We start from the raw sequence: 18280 nt of genomic DNA on the forward strand, positions 1-18280 counted from the left end.
GGAGATGGAGGTAGGGATATGGGAGTACATGTGTATATATATGGATGGATAAGATTAATTGTGGGGGTTTTTTTTTTCTTTTTTTTTTTTTTCAGAACATCCATTTGGCCTTTTTTGGCAGGTTGGGGTGGACCATTTGTGTGACCTCTGTTGGGGTTCATTGGCGTTCAGGGCCATAGGAATACCAGCTTGTCTGGGTCTCAAATCATCAGATGTTACGAGAAATATCAGACAGATTCAAATTTTATTGGTAATGTAAAAAAAACTTGTATACGTCTCTTCATGCTTCTGACTATGATATATTCTGTTAAATGTAAGTAGTAAGTGAATTAATACATTCATTTTTAGATGTGTTTTTTTATTAGTGAGCTCTGTAAAAGGTCTAGAAATCCCCTGAAGAAGGGGAGGATCTGCCTGAAACAATGGTCAGGTTGGACGTGTGCTTGAGCCATTTTATGTATCAAATTGTGCTGTTTGTGATGATGTATTTTTCTAAATGCTGTATATGCATATTTAAAGATAATTTTTGTATTTAAAAAAATATTGTAATAATATCCGTTACTTGTGTTTTCAGTCACTTATAAAGTCCTGTTTTATTGGGGGTTTTTCTCCTTTCTGTACAATCTATTTGGGATGTGGTGACTGAGAACAATATTTTCTGCGATTTATTGGAATTCTTTTTCCTTTTTTTTTTTTTATCTTTTAAAAAAGGACATCCACACCTGCTTCCAGCAACAAGTAGTGGCCAGCTGGGCGGAAGTGATGCCCAAGGGTCATGGGTGCTGATGGAATAGAAACCCGGATGTGGATGGCAGAAAAGGAGGCTGATGAGATGCAGAAGATAGTGATACCAAGCATCAGAGTGTATCTGAATCCCGCCGGCCTGGGTGTGCCTAGTGTAACAACCAGTGGGAACAAAACGGAGCCAGGAAAAAATGATAAAAAGAGAAAAAGAACCGCTGTAAAAAAAAAAAAGCATACATAGAGTGCACTGCAACCACTCAAAGCCCTTGTACACACGGTCGGAGATTCCGACAACCAAATCCGTCGGATTTTGTCCGAAACTGTTGTATACACACGGTCGGACGAAGTTGTCGGAAAATCCGATCGTTCAGAACGTGATGACGTTATTTCGTTACGACGGGACTACGTTCAGGCTAGTAGCCAATAGCTTTGATATAGGAATTTGATCTGAGCATGCGTGGCACTTTGTCCGATCGGAATTCTCTACACATGATCAGAGTGCGTCCGATCGGAGCATTTTGTCTGAAAATATTTCCGGCAAGTTGGAAAATTTGGTCAGACGGATATTCAGACGGAAACAGTCCGATGCAGACCACACACAGTCGGAATATCCGACAAAAAGCTCAGATCGGACACATTCCGCCGGAATCTCCGATCGTGTGTACAAGGGCAAAGACACACACAGAAAAGGAAGTGGGTAAAGTTTGCAGAATGGAACAAAAGAGGGATCATATCGCCATCCCTCCTGAGGCAAAAGCCTCCAAGAAGGAAGATTTTGACAGCCTCATTGAGGCCTGGATGTATAGTGGCCTTGAGAGAGTGGATCCACTTCAGCTCCTTTTGGAGGAGAAGTTCGTTCCAATCTCCACCACAGGGGCTGGGGTAGGCTCGGTCCAACGCCCAAAGCTTGACCCTAGGAAAGACCCCCCTCATGCATTACACAAACGTGTCTACAGAGGGGCAGTTCAGAACTTGCAGTGTCCATAGTTACATTGCTCAAGCTTGGACCAATGTAAGTGTCATCCCTGGCCAATCCCCATGGAAGATGGAAATCAGTGTAACAGGCACCACTATTACAGTGATTGCCGCTGGCTTCCAGGTCCTGTTCTGAGTGGCTGCCCTGCTGCTTACTGAACATAGTAATAGAGAGACAGAGTTCACCGATTCACAGTGCAACACCGTTTATTTAATAGAGATAAAAATTAACAATACAACACTATGCACACACATTGTAGTATAAACAAACTAGCGTCTTTATTAGGCTGTAGCTTCACTTCACAATTAATGAGGGACGCTGAGGGTTGCCAAACAACGCATTTCAGAGCCCTGACGAAGAAGGCTGCGCCCTCTGAAACGCAACATTTTTTCTTAGTCTGTTAGTGAACACAGGAGATGCCCGCTTAGCATGAGCACCTTTCAGAAAACACTTTGTAAACTTTTCTTGTAAACCTGGAAGTTCCCCTGCAGCACACGACTTCATTGCAGGGGAACAAAAGAGCTGCCAGCAAGTATGAGGGGTGTGAGGGGTGGTACTGCAAAGCCTGCAGAATTGCAGGTAATGTGCGTTCAGAGAGAGGGGTATCCTATCCTCAACATAGCTGTATCCGGGGTGAACCACCTTATATGGCTACACCACTCTGTTTAGGTGACAATGGCCTCTTCTTTATAAAAATATACTGTATACCAGGAATATGCAATTAAAGGACCTCCAGCTGTTGCAGAACTACAAGTCCCCTGAGGCATAGCAAGACTCTGACAACCAGAAGCATGACACCCAGAGGCCGAGGCATGATGGGACTTGTAGTTTTGCAACAGCTGGAGGTCCGCTAATTGCAAATCCCTGCTGTATACATTACAAAAGAAATAGTCAGTCATTATAGAACTTAGTGAGATGAGCACTGCTGTCCCCAAAACTGAGTCTGAAAAAGACATTTAAATGTTTAATTATAAAAAGTAAGTACCGTATGCAAATGCCATGATGGTCTTGCAGTGGTGATATCTTTTGACAACTGTCTTATGACTATAAGAATTTTATAAAATGAAGTTATCACCTCTAAACTAATCACAAACAACATTCATCAACAACCCATAAATGAGATAAAGTAAAAATGACAAAGAAAATAATTGGAATATTTTTTATTTTTTTCAGCTACAGTATATAATACAATATATTACACACATGCACTGCAGGCACATTCTGGAGTCTGTATTTTTTCAGCTTCATTTTCTCAGGCCGCGTACACACGGGCGGACTGTTGGCTCAACTTTGTCCGCTGAACAGTGTTTCAGCGGACAGTCCGCTCGTGTGTGGGGCTTCAGCGGACAGTTTCAGCGGACAGTTTGACGAACAAAGTTTTTCGGAAATTCCGAAAAACTGTCCGCTGAAACTTGGTTTGAGCGAACAGTCCGCCCGTGTGTAGGCCACTTTCGAAATGAGCAAACTGTTCCCGCTCGGAGGGAAGTCTGCTCATTTCGAGTGCGTGTCAAGGTAGGCGGGGCCCGCGACGGAGACGTCGCGGGCTCCGCCGCCTGGAATGGACTTAAAGGGGAACCCCAACGCCGAAAAAAATCGGCGTGGGGGTCCCCCCAAAGTCCACAACAGACCCTTGTCCGAACACGCTACCCGGCCGGCCAGGAAAGGGGGCGAGCGAGCGTGCCCCCCCTCCTGAGCCGTACCAGGCCGCGTGCCCTCAACATGGGGGGTGCCTTGGGGAAGGGGGGGCCGCGCGGCCCCCCCACCCCAAAGCACCTTGTCCCCGTGTTGATGAGGACAAGGGCCTCTTCCCGACAACCCTGGCCGTTGGTTGTCGGGGTCTGCGGGCGGGGGGCTTATCGGAATCCGGGAGCCCCCTTTAATAAGGGGGCCCCCGGATACCGGCCCCCCACCCTATGTGAATGAGTATGGGGTACAATGTACCCCTACCCATTCACCTGTAAAATAAAAGTACCCAAAAAAAAACACAACACACGAGATAAAATATTTTATTGCACAGCTCCGGGGGTCTTCCGTCTTCGGGGGTCTTCTCGCCGGACTCCTCCGCTATCTTCTTGTAGCTCTTTTGCTAGCGGAGGAGTCCGGCTTTCTTCCTCCCCGCCGCCGGCCTCTTCTCCCGACTTCGAGGGTCTTGTCCCCCTCTTCGGTTCTTCTGCCGGGCCACCGCGCCTTCTTATAGCTCTTTTGCAGGCGGTGGCCCGGTCTTCTGTCGCCGCTGTCGCCGCCGCCTTCCGTTCTTCTTCTTCTTCTTCTTCTTGTTCTTCTTGTTCTTTTCCAGGAGATGTTGACACGTCGCTCTCTCCGGCCGGAATGCCAGAGCCGCGCTGTGCGGCCACTTATATAGTGACAATGGGGCGGTGTCACATGGTATATGTCACATGGGTTGGTCACATGGTGACCCCGCCCCCTTACGATGTCATAGTCCCCATGTGACATCAACCCATGTGACCAACCCATGTGACATATACCATGTGACACCGCCCCATTGTCACTATATAAGTGGCCGCACAGCGCGGCTCTGGCATTCCGGCCGGAGAGAGCGACGTGTCAACATCTCCTGGAGAAGAACAAGAAGAAGAAGAAGAAGAACGGAAGGCAGCGGCGACAACGGCGACAGAAGACCGGGCCACCGCCTGCAAAAGAGCTATAAGAAGGCGCGGTGGCCCGGCAGAAGAACCGAAGAGGGGGACAAGACCCCCGAAGTCGGGAGAAGAGGCCGGCGGCGGGGAGGAAGAAAGCCGGACTCCTCCGCTAGCAAAAGAGCTACAAGAAGATAGCGGAGGAGTCCGGCGAGAAGACCCCCGAAGACGGAAGACCCCCGGAGCTGTGCAATAAAATATTTCATCTCGTGTGTTGTGTTTTTTTTTTGGGTACTTTTATTTTACAGGTGAATGGGTAGGGGTACATTGTACCCCATACTCATTCACATAGGGTGGGGGGCCGGTATCCGGGGCCCCCTTATTAAAGGGGGCTCCCGGATTCCGATAAGCCCCCCGCCCGCAGACCCCGACAACCAACGGCCAGGGTTGTCAGGAAGAGGCCCTTGTCCTCATCAACATGGGGACAAGGTGCTTTGGGGTGGCACCCCCCATGTTGAGGGCACGCGGCCTAGGACGGCTCAGGAGGGGGGGCGCGCTCGCTCGCCCCCCTTTCCTGGCCGGCCGGGTAGCGTGCTCGGACAAGGGTCTGTTGTGGACTTTGGGGGGACCCCCACGCCGATTTTTTTCGGCGTTGGGGTTCCCCTTTAAGTCCATTCCAGGCGGCGGAGCCCGCGACGTCTCCGTCGCGGGTCCCGCCTACCTTGACACGCGCTCGAAATGAGCGGACTGTTGCCTCGTGTGTGGGCGAGTCCGCTCATTTCAAAAGTTGCGCGGACTTAGTACGACGAACAAAGTTTGCCGTATTTGTCCGCTCAAAAAGTGCCGTGTGTGGGCGTGTTCGTTCATTCAAAAGTTTGAGCGGACTGTTTGACGAACTTAGTTTCGGCAGACAGTCCCCGCGTGTGTACGCCGCCTCAGTGTATGGATTTTAAATATGCAAAACATCACAAGACAAAAAAATATAACTTTACAAATAACGACATTTTTAATTCATCGTAGAACTCTTAGCACCAGTAAATTTTTAAACGACTAATTATTATAGCCATGCGGTTTCTTTCACCGTGGTGTTCTAGAAACATATTTTGATGGGAACTTAATAAACAAACCGACATTCAATGTGGCTTTATTTTGATAGTTTAGCAAATATTTTCTATGCATTTGCAAATGCTTGAAAATCAGATGTTTGATGCGTGTTCAATTACAAATATTTATTCTTTCCACTATTATCATATGATATTAATAATTGCCGACATAGCTGTAGCAATCACCAAGGAGGAAGCTCATGAGATGCAAAATAAAATAAAAAAATACAGTTTTATTTAAATTCTTTCTTTTTCTTTTTTCAAAACAAAAATGGAAAAAAGAAAAACAGGGGAACATTCAATCTAATTAAAATTTAAAATTGCATAAAATAAAAAAAAATAAAAAAACACAAATGGTATAAATTGAAGAAATTCACAGGGGCCCTAATCCATCCCTACTGTAGTTGAAAAATAAAAAAACTTTGTGTATCAAATGGAGGCACTGTGGTTGATTTACTAAAGGCAAATAGGCTGTTCGCTTTGCAAGGAAATGAACCCCAGAGCACAGTAGTAGAGCAGGGTGGAGCTCGGTTGACTTCCATCATCCAAACATATGAAAGTAAAAAAAATTTTTCTTGCATGTGAATGGGTTTTCTTGGCACAGTGAAAATTCACCACACTCACTAAGCACCGAGGGACATTCCCTTAATAAAACTAAGTATTTAGTAAATCAACTCCACTGGGTGGGCAGAGCCTAATGGGTATTCTCTGCAAAGTGAAATTCCACCACATTCACTAAGCTCTGGGGAAAATGCAAAGTGCAACCTCCCTTGGAAATTAAAGTGGAGTTCGACCCAAAAGTGTCAAGGGGTCAGGATTACTTAAAGCTTCCACTTTAAGTAATCCTGACCCCCTCACATGCCACACATTTGGCATGTCATTTTTTTTGTTTTGGGGGGGTGGGGATAGGTACCTCATTTTGACAAGTACCCAGCTCCCACTCAGGCCGCCTAGGTTACCCCTCCCTCCCTGCAATCTTCTGGGACACGTCACAGGTCCCAGAAGATTGCCCGGCCATTCAGGACACGCAGTGCGACTCGTGCACACCCAGCTGTGAAGCCGCAAGCTGTAGTGATGTCGGTGCCGGGGAGAGGAGAAGGAGAGACACAAGGCTTTGGGCGGCCGCATCGCTGGACTGTGGGACAGGTAAGTGTCTGTTTATTAAAAGTCAGCAGCTACACTTTTTGTAGCTGCTGACTTTTAACAAACAAAAAAATGTGTGGAACTCCGCTTTGAACAGTCTATTTGCCTTTCGTAAATCAAATCCATTAAATGAACTGCAACATTCCATACAATATCCGTGATCTAGGTGTACAGGTCAAGAATAGGCTATTTGGCTTGACTTGGATCCCCCACTTTGTAGAAATTCTTGGTAGGGGTTAATAAATAAGGCATTTGGAGCAAAAAAATAAAACAAAAACTGAGAAACAAAATAAAGAGAAGGAGGCAAATTGAATTCACATGCATTAAAAAAAAATAGTAATGGGGCACATCATATGTGATTGGGGCAGCTAGGCCTTTCAACTATGACAAACCTTTCTAAAGAGCAATTTATGGTCCCCCAAGATCAATGACAAGAGGTTTGTTGCACCTTAGTATAGCCTGGTAAAGCTTCTCCTTGTCTGGGTTACCCCAGGAGGTTGTATATTGATAGAGCTGCCTCATCTTCTGTTGGTGAGGCTCCTTCCTACGCACATTGTCATACTGCTCCTGGGTCAGAAGATTCTGGGCCAGCAGATCGTCCAGAACCGGGTCTACGTAGGACAGTCTTTCGATAAGAGCCGTTCGGTGTTTATCCACAAAATGTTCTAGTGGAGAGGATGCACCCAAAACCATTATGAACATCATACATTATTTATTTATTACAGGTACTTACATAGGTGTGCACAGCCTATTGTATTAGGGTGTGCACCCCACAGCTCAAACACGGAGCAACATAGGCAGTGACTAGGGGTATGCACATGCCACGGCTGTGATGCTATGCCATGGTAGAAATTATAGAGAGCAAAGCAATGTTTTTTAGAATTTTGATTTTATTTTTTACTTTTTTTGTAATTTTTGAAATTTTTAAGTGCTCCGTTGGGGGGCTTTTGTAAATATAAGGGGGTCTAAACAGACCCCTGATTTCTCACATTTAAGACTTGAGCTTCAGCTGCACACATGACTGAATAGGATGCACTTACAGGCTTCCTTTTCATTCACAAACTGAAGCATAGTAAACACAGTTTATTATACTTCAGTGATGAATTGACACAGGAGCGATTGGTTCAGAAAAGGAAGGGGCCAGTAAATTACATATTTACCAGCCCCTTCCCCCCGATCCCTCTACAGCACGGCTGGAGGGAGGAAGATGAGAAGTTGGCAGTGCTACAGGGGAGGTGGGGACAAGAGGATCAATGTCTGCAATAAGGCAGTGCAGCCAGTCCTCCTACTCGGCAGCCACACTTGGCACCCCCCCTGCGCATACCTATGGGTACTTATCAATTTATGCAGCGCTTTACTTATTTATTGTACATTCACATCAGTCCCTGCCCTCAAGGAGATTACAATCTAAGGTCCATACAAGAGGAGGTTGATCTACTAAAGGCAAATATGCTGTGCACTGCAAATTGAGTTGACTTCATATGAGGGGAGGCTCTGCTGATTTCTATCATCCAGTCATGTGCAAGCAAAAAATGCTTTTTTGTATTTTCCTTGCATGTGATTGGATATTCTTTGCAAAGTGAAGCTTCAACTCATTTACTAAGCTCTGGAGCAACTGCACAGTATATTTGCCTTTAGACTGCTTTCACACCAACCCGCTGCCGGCGTCGGCAGTAAAGCGGCACTGTTTTAGTGCCACTTTACCGTCGTTTTAGTGGCATTATTCGTCCGCTAGCAGCCAAAAAGTGGTTAAATCCGCCTGCAAAACGCCGGCATTTTGCCGGCGGTATCGCAGCGCTGCCCCATTGATTTCAATGGGGAACAGCAGTGGAGGAGTAGTGAGTTCACCGCTCCAAAGAAGCTGCTGGAATGGTCAAACATTCCCATAGACACACTCTTAAACCCTGTAGATGGCCTTCCCAGAAGAGTTGAAGCTGTTATAGCTGTAAATGGTGGGCCAACTCAATATTGAACCTTACGCTATGGACTAAGACTGGGACGCCATTAACGTTCATGTGCGTGTAAAGGCAGGTGTCACAATACTTTTGGTAATTTATTGTATATATATATATATATATATATATATATATTACACACACATATATATACACATACACCTATATATACGCATACACATATGACATAAAGAAACCCTGTCCATTTGCCCATTCCCCTCCTTGCCCAGGAGATGCAGGAGAAGTCGCCGGGAAGCCAAGGAGGAGGCAAAGCAGGGTGAAGATGGCGTAACGGCAGGGCTGGTGACTGACCGGGTGGTGGGGGGTGTTGGCCAGTGGATTGTTTTCCGCCCCCCAAAAAACAGCCTTCGGATGTAGACCTGGCTATTTCACAACCAGAAAACCAAAAGATGATCGCACAATGTTAAAACTGATAACATTTCCTTTTTATTTAGAAATGGGTGGAAAAGTACAAGAACCCCAAGAACATTTGAAATATTGAGAAAACATCATCTTTATCAGTGTGTGTTCACATTTCAGTTATCCTGTTTTTAAATCCACAATAAAAGGTGTTGGGCACCAGTTTACAAGTTAAAGTTCACTTACCATCATTCTTCCTCAGCTGATCTACTGATCTTGAAAAATCTTTTATGTCCCCTAAAAACAAAGAAGACAGTTGATTAGATGAAAGATTAGCATGATTATTTAATGTGTATTTAATATAAATTTGTTGCAGCTAATATGCAAAAATCGTCACACATAGCTGAGTTTAAACACTCAATCTAGTTTTTATTTTACTTTACATAGTTCTTTTGGGCCAATAGTTCTTTTGGTTAGAAAGTGCACATCCTGTTAGATTTTTCACTTTCTTGTTCCTCTGTAGGAGGAGATCATTGCTAGACACTGAGACAGCTGATTGGAGGAAAGGCCCCCCACAAACACACACACACACACACACGCACAGCGTGCCTCTGAATGGTTTATCTGGCTTCTAATCTATAGCAACCTCTTCCAACACACAGTTCTATACCCCTGTCTCCCCCGAAACGTGTGAGAACCTATCAGGCTGATAACAGAGCTATGGAGGAAGAGACAACTATGGGACTTAGCTCTTTGGAGAGAGGTAAGAAAACACTACAGATAGATATGCCCAGCTCAAATTTCATGAATCGGGTTTACATCCACTTTAAGGCTTGGTTCGCATTGCCGCAAATTGGGATCCTACTTGTAAGACCCCCAAGTCGTGTGATATAAGAAATCCCAGGTTAGTCAATGAGAGTCGTCTTAATTATTACTACTGAAGTCGCTCCAATTTTAGAAAAAGGTTCCTATATTACTTTAAGATGACTTTTGAACACTTTTGATTTCCTGCTCCCGCTGTCACCTATAAATGCTGTGGGTGGAGATTTTATCAGTGGAAGGTTTATGCTGCTTGTACTGGCTGAGACAACAACATTATCTGGGTGGAGATGAAGAACTGTGCCCTCCTTCCCTGGATGGAAAAGGAGGTAGGTCCAATAGCCCCATTGGCCCCATTTGTAGGCATTGCACTGAAATAGTACCATTAGTTGTAATACACTGCAGACAACTGAATATTTAAAAAATAAAAAATAAATGTCTCTCAGTCGGTGGTGTCACTGGAAAGAAAAATATCCCTCTATTTGTGGTACCAATGGAAAAAAAAAATGTCCGTAAGTCTGTGGTGTTACTGCAATGAAAAAATGTCCCTACAATTCTGGTGTCAATGAAAGGAAAAAATGTCCCTGCATCGTTGCTGTCAGCATGAGGAGGACTGGTTTGGTATCTATGTGAGTGGTATGAAGAAGATGAGGGGAGCTGTGAGGTGGGCTCTGTGGTGTGAATGGAACTAAAGCAACTTGGGTGGGTTTTGAGGGAAAAGAAGGGCTAAGGCAGTGATTCTCAACCAGGGTTCCTCCAGAGGTTGCTAGGGGTTTCTTCAGCATTGGGCAATTTCTGTCTCTGAGATAAGGTCCCACCGACACCATTGATCTTTTTAGCTATCTTTAAGGACGTAATTCTTCCCAATGACCACAATTGCACTCGGAGTCAATCTGTGATAGTATAGGAAAGGAACAAAGAGCAACAGAGAACATAGACCTGAAGTGTGCTGGGGTCACATGATCTGTATGCCTAAAAGGGGGCATACCCAAGTATGAAATTAAATGAAAAAAGAAAAAGGGAATGGGTGGGTGGGACACGACAGCCTATGACCACAAGGGGAGGAGGCAAAGGAGGGCAGGCTTTATGCAGCCTGACTCCTCCTACAAATACAGGCTTACCTGTGGTCAGCCTTACATGTGTAAGTTGTAGATTTCTAATTTTTAACAAGGGTTCCAGAGAACTATTTCAAGGGTTCCTCTGTGTTGAAAAGGTTGAGAAAGGCTGGGCTAAGGGCTCTAAGAGAGGGAGCAGATTGAAGAGGTTGTTTGGGGGGGGGGGGGTGTTCTTAAGAAGAAAGGGGAGGTCTAGGGCTGAGTTACCCCTCTACCCTCTGTGTACTCACTCAGTTCAGTTTCTCAGTACATTGCCCACAGGGGATGAGGGCAGCTTTTCCTCCTCCTTGGCTCTGGTCATGTGGTATATCACATAACATAGGGAGAGAGGAACCATGCTGAGATCGGGGTCTGCTCTCTTCCACCCTCACCAGGCTGCAGATTCCTCCCTCCAGAAACTATTGGGCCCTTGTTCCTTATGACAGAAGTGATGCTGCATTTCCTCCTGGCAGTAAGGTGCCAGAGAACAGAGTGGGCAAAGCTGCCAGTGCAATCCCCCCCATTCTCATATCAACACTACACCCAAGACATGTGCCCTTTCTGCCCTACCTTTGTCCTAGCTCGGCTCGCCTATGCTGAATTTGAGGAGTACAAAATCAATACAGAGTAACAGATTTAAAGATTAATTTATTCCTTTTGGAGTTGTAAATTCACAGCCTGTCAAGGAAATGATGCAATACGCTAAAACAAAATGGTACCTCTTGTTAAGATAGTGTCCCAGACTATTTCTGTAGTGCTTTCTTCTTTTACCTCCAGAAAAATGTTGATATCATTTCCTCTTACACGGATCTCCGTGAACTCGAAAGGCTCAGAGTGATGACTGGACTGGAACTTAAGAGTCTGGAGAATTTCATCAAGAAATTATCATTAGATTGGGTTTTGGTCATACAATGTATCTAAAAATGATGCAATGCCGTACATAAATCTAATATGAAAGTAAACTTGTGGGCTCAGCATTTCTGGTGGCACCGGGCACACAGAGTAGGCTCCTTTAGGCTTCAGAAAGCACCTGCAGAAAACCTGAAAGGCATCTCCTATTAAAAATCCAATCTACAGATGGATACTGGGAAATAGATGTGTCTCTCATATAGACCAGGGATCACTTTAGGTAGGTAAACTCAACTCATTGGTTGTCCTTAAGCCAATATATTTTACATCTGAGATGACTCTCTCTGTGGTGATCTGATTTTAAACCTAGAAGTATATTTAATAGCATGCTTTATATGCCATGTATAGTTTTAGGTTACAACTTATTTTCAAAGAAACATAATGGTGATTAGCCTAAGTTTGGGTTAAAGTTAATGGAACATAAACAGAAAAGTGTAATTGTTAAAACCAAACTAAAAACTATGTTATAACCACTTACAGACCGGACCATTTTGCTGGTCAAAGACCAGATCACTTTTTGCGATTCGGCACTGCGTCGCTTTAACTGACAATTGCGCAGTCGTGCGACGTGGCTCCCAAACAAAATTGATGTCCTTTTTTTCCCACAAATAGAGCTTTCTTTTGGTGGTATTTGATCACCCCTGCCGTTTTTATTTTTTGCGCTATAAACAAAAAAAGAGCAACAATTTTGAAAAAACGCATTATTTTTTACTTTTTGTTATAATAAATATCCCCCAGAAATATATTAAAAAAATTATTTTCCCTCAGTTTAGGCCGATACGTATTCTACATATTTTTGGTAAAAAAAAAAGTCACAATATTATTATTGATTGGTTTGCGCAAAAGTTATAGCGTTTACAAAATAGGGATAGTTTTATTGCATTTTTATTAATAATTTTTTGTTATTATTTTTTTTACTAGTAATGGCGGCGATCAGCGATTTTTCTTGTGACTGCGACATTATGGCGGACACATCAGACATTGTTGACACATTTTTGGGGCCATTGTTAGTTATACAGTAATCACTGCTATATAAATGCAGTGATTCCTGTGTAAATGACACTGGCAGTGAATGGGGTTAACCAATGGGTGGCAGTGTAGGGGTTAAGTGTTCCTAGGGGCGTGTTACTAACTGTGGGGGGTTGGGCTTTCATTTAGTGAACACTGATCTCTGCTCCAATCACATGGAGCAGAGATCAGCGTCACTAGTTGCTAGGCAGAATGGAGAAATGCTGTTTACAATGGCATTTCTCCATTTAGCCATCCCGTGAGACGATCGCGGGTATGCCCGCGGCGATCGAGTCCGCGGGACCCGCGACCGGACTCACAGGGTCCCGACCGGCACGTGAGCTCGCCGCCGGCAGCACACTTGCGATGGCAGGGTCGAATTGAAGATCGGACGTACCTGTATGCCAATATGCCTGCCCATGCCATTCTGCCGACGTACATCGGCGCACGCTGGTCGGGAACCGGTTAATCAACATGAACACCTTAAATCCTCATGTTAATGGTCTTAGTAACTAGATAGGAAGGTATATTATATTTACTTGTTTTTAATGTTTTTGTTTACTTTTCTTCTGTAGCTTCCTGGTTTCTGCCTAGGCCACAATGATGTCATACATCCCAGAAATCTTTAATCTGGAGCAGGGTAGGAGGAGCTTTCTCAGCCAGGCATACCCTTCTGCCTACATGCCTGAGCTAAGGACAGACAGATTCCAGCAAGTAAATGCTAATGAATCATCTGCCCTTACTCAAGATGGCCACAGCCAGAAATGCTAGGGAGTGTATATAAAAGTGATTCCTCAACAAAATAAAGCAGGATTGGATAAGGAGTTTGCTTTAGATGTTACAAATGAATGAAATAAAGTTTTCAGTTTGTGCTGCTCAGACACAGTTTAGTTCGACTTTGATAATCTGAATAGAGCTATTGGTCCTATAGCCATTAAAACAAAAAACTCACGATTATAATTATAGAGTTATTTGATTAGGTCATGTTTGGGCTTCATTGACACCTTTATATGGACTTCTAGAAGAGGTATCATTTGTATGTATTCATTTAGAACAACCCAAGACTTGCATTTGGTTTAGCACCAGTAGGTTGACTAACAAGTCAGCTAATTTTATCACGTATCCCTTTAAGGCCACCAAGTCATTATTAGTGGGACTGCTTCAGCAGTCCCACTATTGTTATTCGTTTTTTTATTTGTAATTAGTAGGAATGCTTCAGCAGTCCCACTATTGTTATCTGTTTTTTTTTTTATTAGTGGGAATGCTTCAGCAGTCCCACTATTGTTATTCATTTTTATTTAGTAATCATCTTTTTATTATTATTAGTCGGAAAGCTTCAGCAGTCCCACTATTGTTGTTAGTTTTTTTATTTATTAATCATCTTTTTAATTTTATTATTCAGTACGTTTTTGGCTCTGCGTAACTTCTGCATACTTTCAGCTATTAAAGCCATTCAACTTTTAACATGTTCAGCTCTTTCAACTGATGATGGGACTTCTTCAACTTTTTTTCTACTATTTATACTTTTTAAAATATTAAGCGTTTTAACACTTTTTTTTTAAACACTGAAGTCAATGAGAACATGCTTAAAATCCGTAAAATCTTCTTCCGCTGCCAAAAGTGTCAGCTCCTACATACTTTCACCTACAGATGCCAAAATTTTTTAAAACGTTCACAAAATATTCAGCTATCTGGCTATATCTTTTCAGTATGATATCTTTTACAGTTGTTGTGAAAAAGCCATTTAAAGCGGGAGTCCGCCGGGAGTCTGCTTTTTTTTTTTTTTTAAAGCCAGCAGCTACAAATACTGCAGCTGCTGACTTTTAAAATAGTGACACTTACCTGTTCAGCGCGCCCGCGCTGTCGGCACCCGAAGCAGATCTCTCGATCGTCTCTCGGGTGCTGCCGCCGCCATCTTGGGTATGGGAATCAGGAAGTGGAGCCTTTCGGCTTCATTTCCCGGTTCCCTACTGCGCATGCGCGAGTCGCGCTGCGCAATAAGAATGGACCCGCTGCCTCTGGGATCTGTGTGTTTCCCAGCAGGCAGCGGGGGACCTTCGGAAAGGGGCGTAATGTACGCCCGTTTCTGCAGAGAGCTATCCCGGAAGTGGGTGCAGATACCTGTGCTGTACAGGTACCTGCACCCCCTCCCCCCTGAAAGGTGCCAATTGTGGCGTCGGGGGGGAGGGTTCCGATGAGCGGAAGGTCCACTTTAGGGTGGACCTCCGCTTTAAGTTTAGTGATCATTTCAGGAAATTTCATTTTAAAGGCTTTTGTTGCCATGGTTACCAAAGCTTCTTATACACAGTGATGGGCAGTGGGACACACCATGTACTGATTTATAATAGAGGAATATGGTGGGGCAGTTTTGATGGGGCACTTTTGATGGAGCACTTTTGATGGGGCACTTTTGATGGTGGCAATATGATGGGGCACTTTTGATGGGGCAATTCTGATGGTGGCAATTATGAATGGGCAATTTTGATGGTTTTTTTTTTTGATGGGGGCAAAATGATGGGTCAGTTTTGATGGTGGTGATATGATGGCAGTTTTGATGGTGGCAATATGATGAGGCAAATTTGATGGGGGGATATGATGGGGCAGTTTTGATTGGGGCAATATGATGGGGCAGTTTTAATGGGGGCAATATGATGGGGCAGTTTTGATGCTATTCAGCATTCCCCCGCATTTTCTCCAGGAAATGCATTTTCTAGTTCTGTACGTTTTTTGACTCTGCGTAACTTCTGCATACTTTCAGCTATTAAAGCCATTCAACTTTTAAAATGTTCAGCTCTATCAGATGATGATGGTACTTCAACTTTTTTTCTACTATTTATACTTTTTAAAATATTAAGCTTTTTAACACATTTGTTAACATTGAAGTCAATGAGAGCATGCTTAAAATCTTCAAAATCTTCTTCCGCTCCCAAAAGTTTCAGCTCCTTCATACTTTCACCTACAGACAGCAAACAAACTTTAAAATGTTCAGAAAATATTCAGCTATCTTTTCAGTTTGATATCTTTTACAGTTTTCGTGAAAAAGCTGTTTAAGTTTATTGATCATTTCAGGAAATTTTATTGATTAAACAGAGTGTCTATTGGGCTGCTTAGAGTGGATGATGTCATAGCTAGAGCACAGAGCCTTAAAAAAAATGATCTTAGTTCCTTCTCCATAAATTGCTCTCACGCCCACAAGATCTACTTGTCATACACAATTTATACATCAATTATACAACATAGGTATTTGTATATATTTCTTTTTTAAATCGCTGACACATTTTTAAGTTTACCAACATAAATTTTATACCAATATGTTCACAAAGGCCATGTATCTCTAACAGTGAAGTCGCTGTTTCCATAGCATGTACTGTTGTGGATTTATGAAGGCTTGTTTGAAGGGTTCTCTCACATTGTCTCTCACTCATTAGGTGTGGGGATCAATGATCAAAAAACGTTTCAAAAAAACGTTAAATATTCCACCTTTCATACATTAGTGATGGTGTTAAACTTTTTTAACCACTTGCCGACCGCCGCACGACGATATACGTCGGCAGAATGGCACGGGCAGGCATATGGGCGTATATATAAGTCCCTGCCTGCCCGCGGGTGCCTGCGGCGGTCGGCATTCCTTCGAGAGCGATCCGGGATGAGGGGGCGGCCATTCATTCATGGCCACCCCCTCGCGATCGCTCTCGACGAATGGAAATCCTCCGTGACATCACTTCCTCTCCTGTAATGTAAACACAGGAGAGGAAGTGATGTATTCTCTCCTCCGTGTCGGTATTTTTCGTTCCGGCACCGAGGAGAGAGGTTCGGTGAGTTGCACCAACACACCACACATACAGTAGAACATGCCAGGCACACTCACACCCCCCCTTTACCCCCCGATCACCCCCCCAATTACCCCTGCCCCCCCCAGTCACAGTGACACCAATTGCTTTTTTTTTTTTTTTTGCATTTTTGTCATTTGTGACTGTAATAACTGTTAGGGCAGTTAGGGTTAGCCCCCTTTAGTTCTAATGTACCCCCCTAACCCCCCCAATAAAGGTTTAACCCCGTGATCACCCCCCGTCGCCAGTGTCACTAAGGCTGGGTTCACATTGCAGCGGTTTGAGAACGGATGTGATTCGCACCGCACTGCAGTGCAAATCACATCCGATCTCTGTGCGATTCGAGTTCAGCCATACAGATAGTATGGCTGAATTCGTGTCGCACCCGCCGCACCCGCCGCAAACTCGCACGGGACCCTTTTTTTGGTCCGCAGCAGAATCGGATCGCATGGGTGTTCACACCATGCGATCCGAGTTTGCAGATCGCACTGCGATATGCGAACTGATCTGGGGGTGTCATTAACATTTCACTGACACTCCCAGCAGTTCGCATAGGGCAGTGTGAACTGCGGCCGGGAGGCATGTGATGCGGGAACCCGCCGCGCATTCGTGGCGTTCCCACATCGCTCCAGTGTGAACCCAGCCTAATAAGCGATCGTTTTTCTGATCACTGTATTAGTGTCACAGGTGACGCTAGTTAGGCAGGTAGGTATTTAGGTTTGCCGCAGCTTTTTATAGCGCCAGGGACCCCCATATACTACCGCATAAAGCCCCCTGATTGCCCCCTAGTTAACCCTTTCACCAGTGATCACCATGTAACTGTTACAGGTGACGCTGGTTGGTTAGTTATTTTTTTTTATAGTTTCAGGGCACCCGCCATTTATTACCTAGTCTCACTAGTGTACCCCTAAATTTAGGGGTGTCTACTTTCCAAAATGGGGTCATTTGGGGGGGGTTTGTGCCATCTTGGCATTTTATGGCTTTCAAAACTGTAACGCCCTTAGAAAGCCTGAAGGCGGTGCTTGGTTTTCGGGGCCCCGTACACGGCTAGGCTCCCAAAAAGTCCCACATATGTGGTATCCCCGTACTCAGGAGAAGCAGCAGAATTTATTTTGGGGTGTCATTTCACATATGCCCATGGCATGCGTGAGCAATATATCATTTAGTGACAACTTTGTGAAAAAAAAAAAAGTTTGTAATTTTCCCGCAACTTGTGGCAAAATATAAAATATTCCATGGACTCAAAATGCCTCTCAGCAAATAGCTTGGGGTGTCTACTTTCTAAAATGGGGTCATTTGTGGGGGTTTTGTGCCATCTTGGCATTTTATGGCCTTCAAAACTGTAATAGGTAGTGAGGAGTGAAGTCAAATATTTACGCCCTTAGAAAACCTGAAGGCGGTTCTTGGTTTTCGGGGCCCCGTACGTGGCTAGGCTCCCAAAAAGTCCCACATATGTGGTATCCCCGTACTCAGGAGAAGCAGCAGAATTTATTTTGGGGTGTCATTTCACATATGCCCATAGCATGTGTGAGCAATATATCATTTAGTGACAACTTTGTGTAAAAAAAAAAAAAAATTATTTTTTTGTCATTATTCAATCGCTTGAGGCAAAAAAATAAAATATTCGATGGGCTCAACATGCCACTTATCAATTTCCTTAGGGGGTCTACTTTCCAAAATGGGGTCATTTGGGGGGGTTTTGTACTGCCCTGCCATTTTAGCACCTCAAGAACTGAGATAGG

At 44.2% G+C, this 18280-nt stretch overlaps 1 protein-coding gene across 1 annotated transcript in view; it reads right to left on the reverse strand.

Annotated features, from left to right (window-relative positions):
• Positions 1 to 5300: 5300 nt before the first annotated feature.
• Positions 5301 to 18280, reverse strand: part of LOC143923544 (NACHT, LRR and PYD domains-containing protein 1b allele 3-like) — a 62810-nt gene continuing 49830 nt past the window's right edge. Inside the window, exons 9-11 of the mRNA XM_077447302.1 lie at positions 11511 to 11652; positions 9123 to 9175; positions 5301 to 7244 (exon numbers count right to left, since the gene is read on the reverse strand). Of these exons, the coding sequence (XP_077303428.1) occupies positions 6972 to 7244; positions 9123 to 9175; positions 11511 to 11652 (468 nt within the window). The 3' untranslated portion in view covers positions 5301 to 6971. The remainder of the gene's footprint in view (positions 7245 to 9122; positions 9176 to 11510; positions 11653 to 18280) is intronic.

Source organism: Lithobates pipiens, unplaced genomic scaffold, assembly GCF_037356315.1.
Source record: "Lithobates pipiens isolate NorthernLeopardFrog02 unplaced genomic scaffold, aLitPip1_a1.2 Scaffold_22, whole genome shotgun sequence".
Taxonomy (NCBI): Eukaryota; Metazoa; Chordata; class Amphibia; order Anura; family Ranidae; genus Lithobates; species Lithobates pipiens.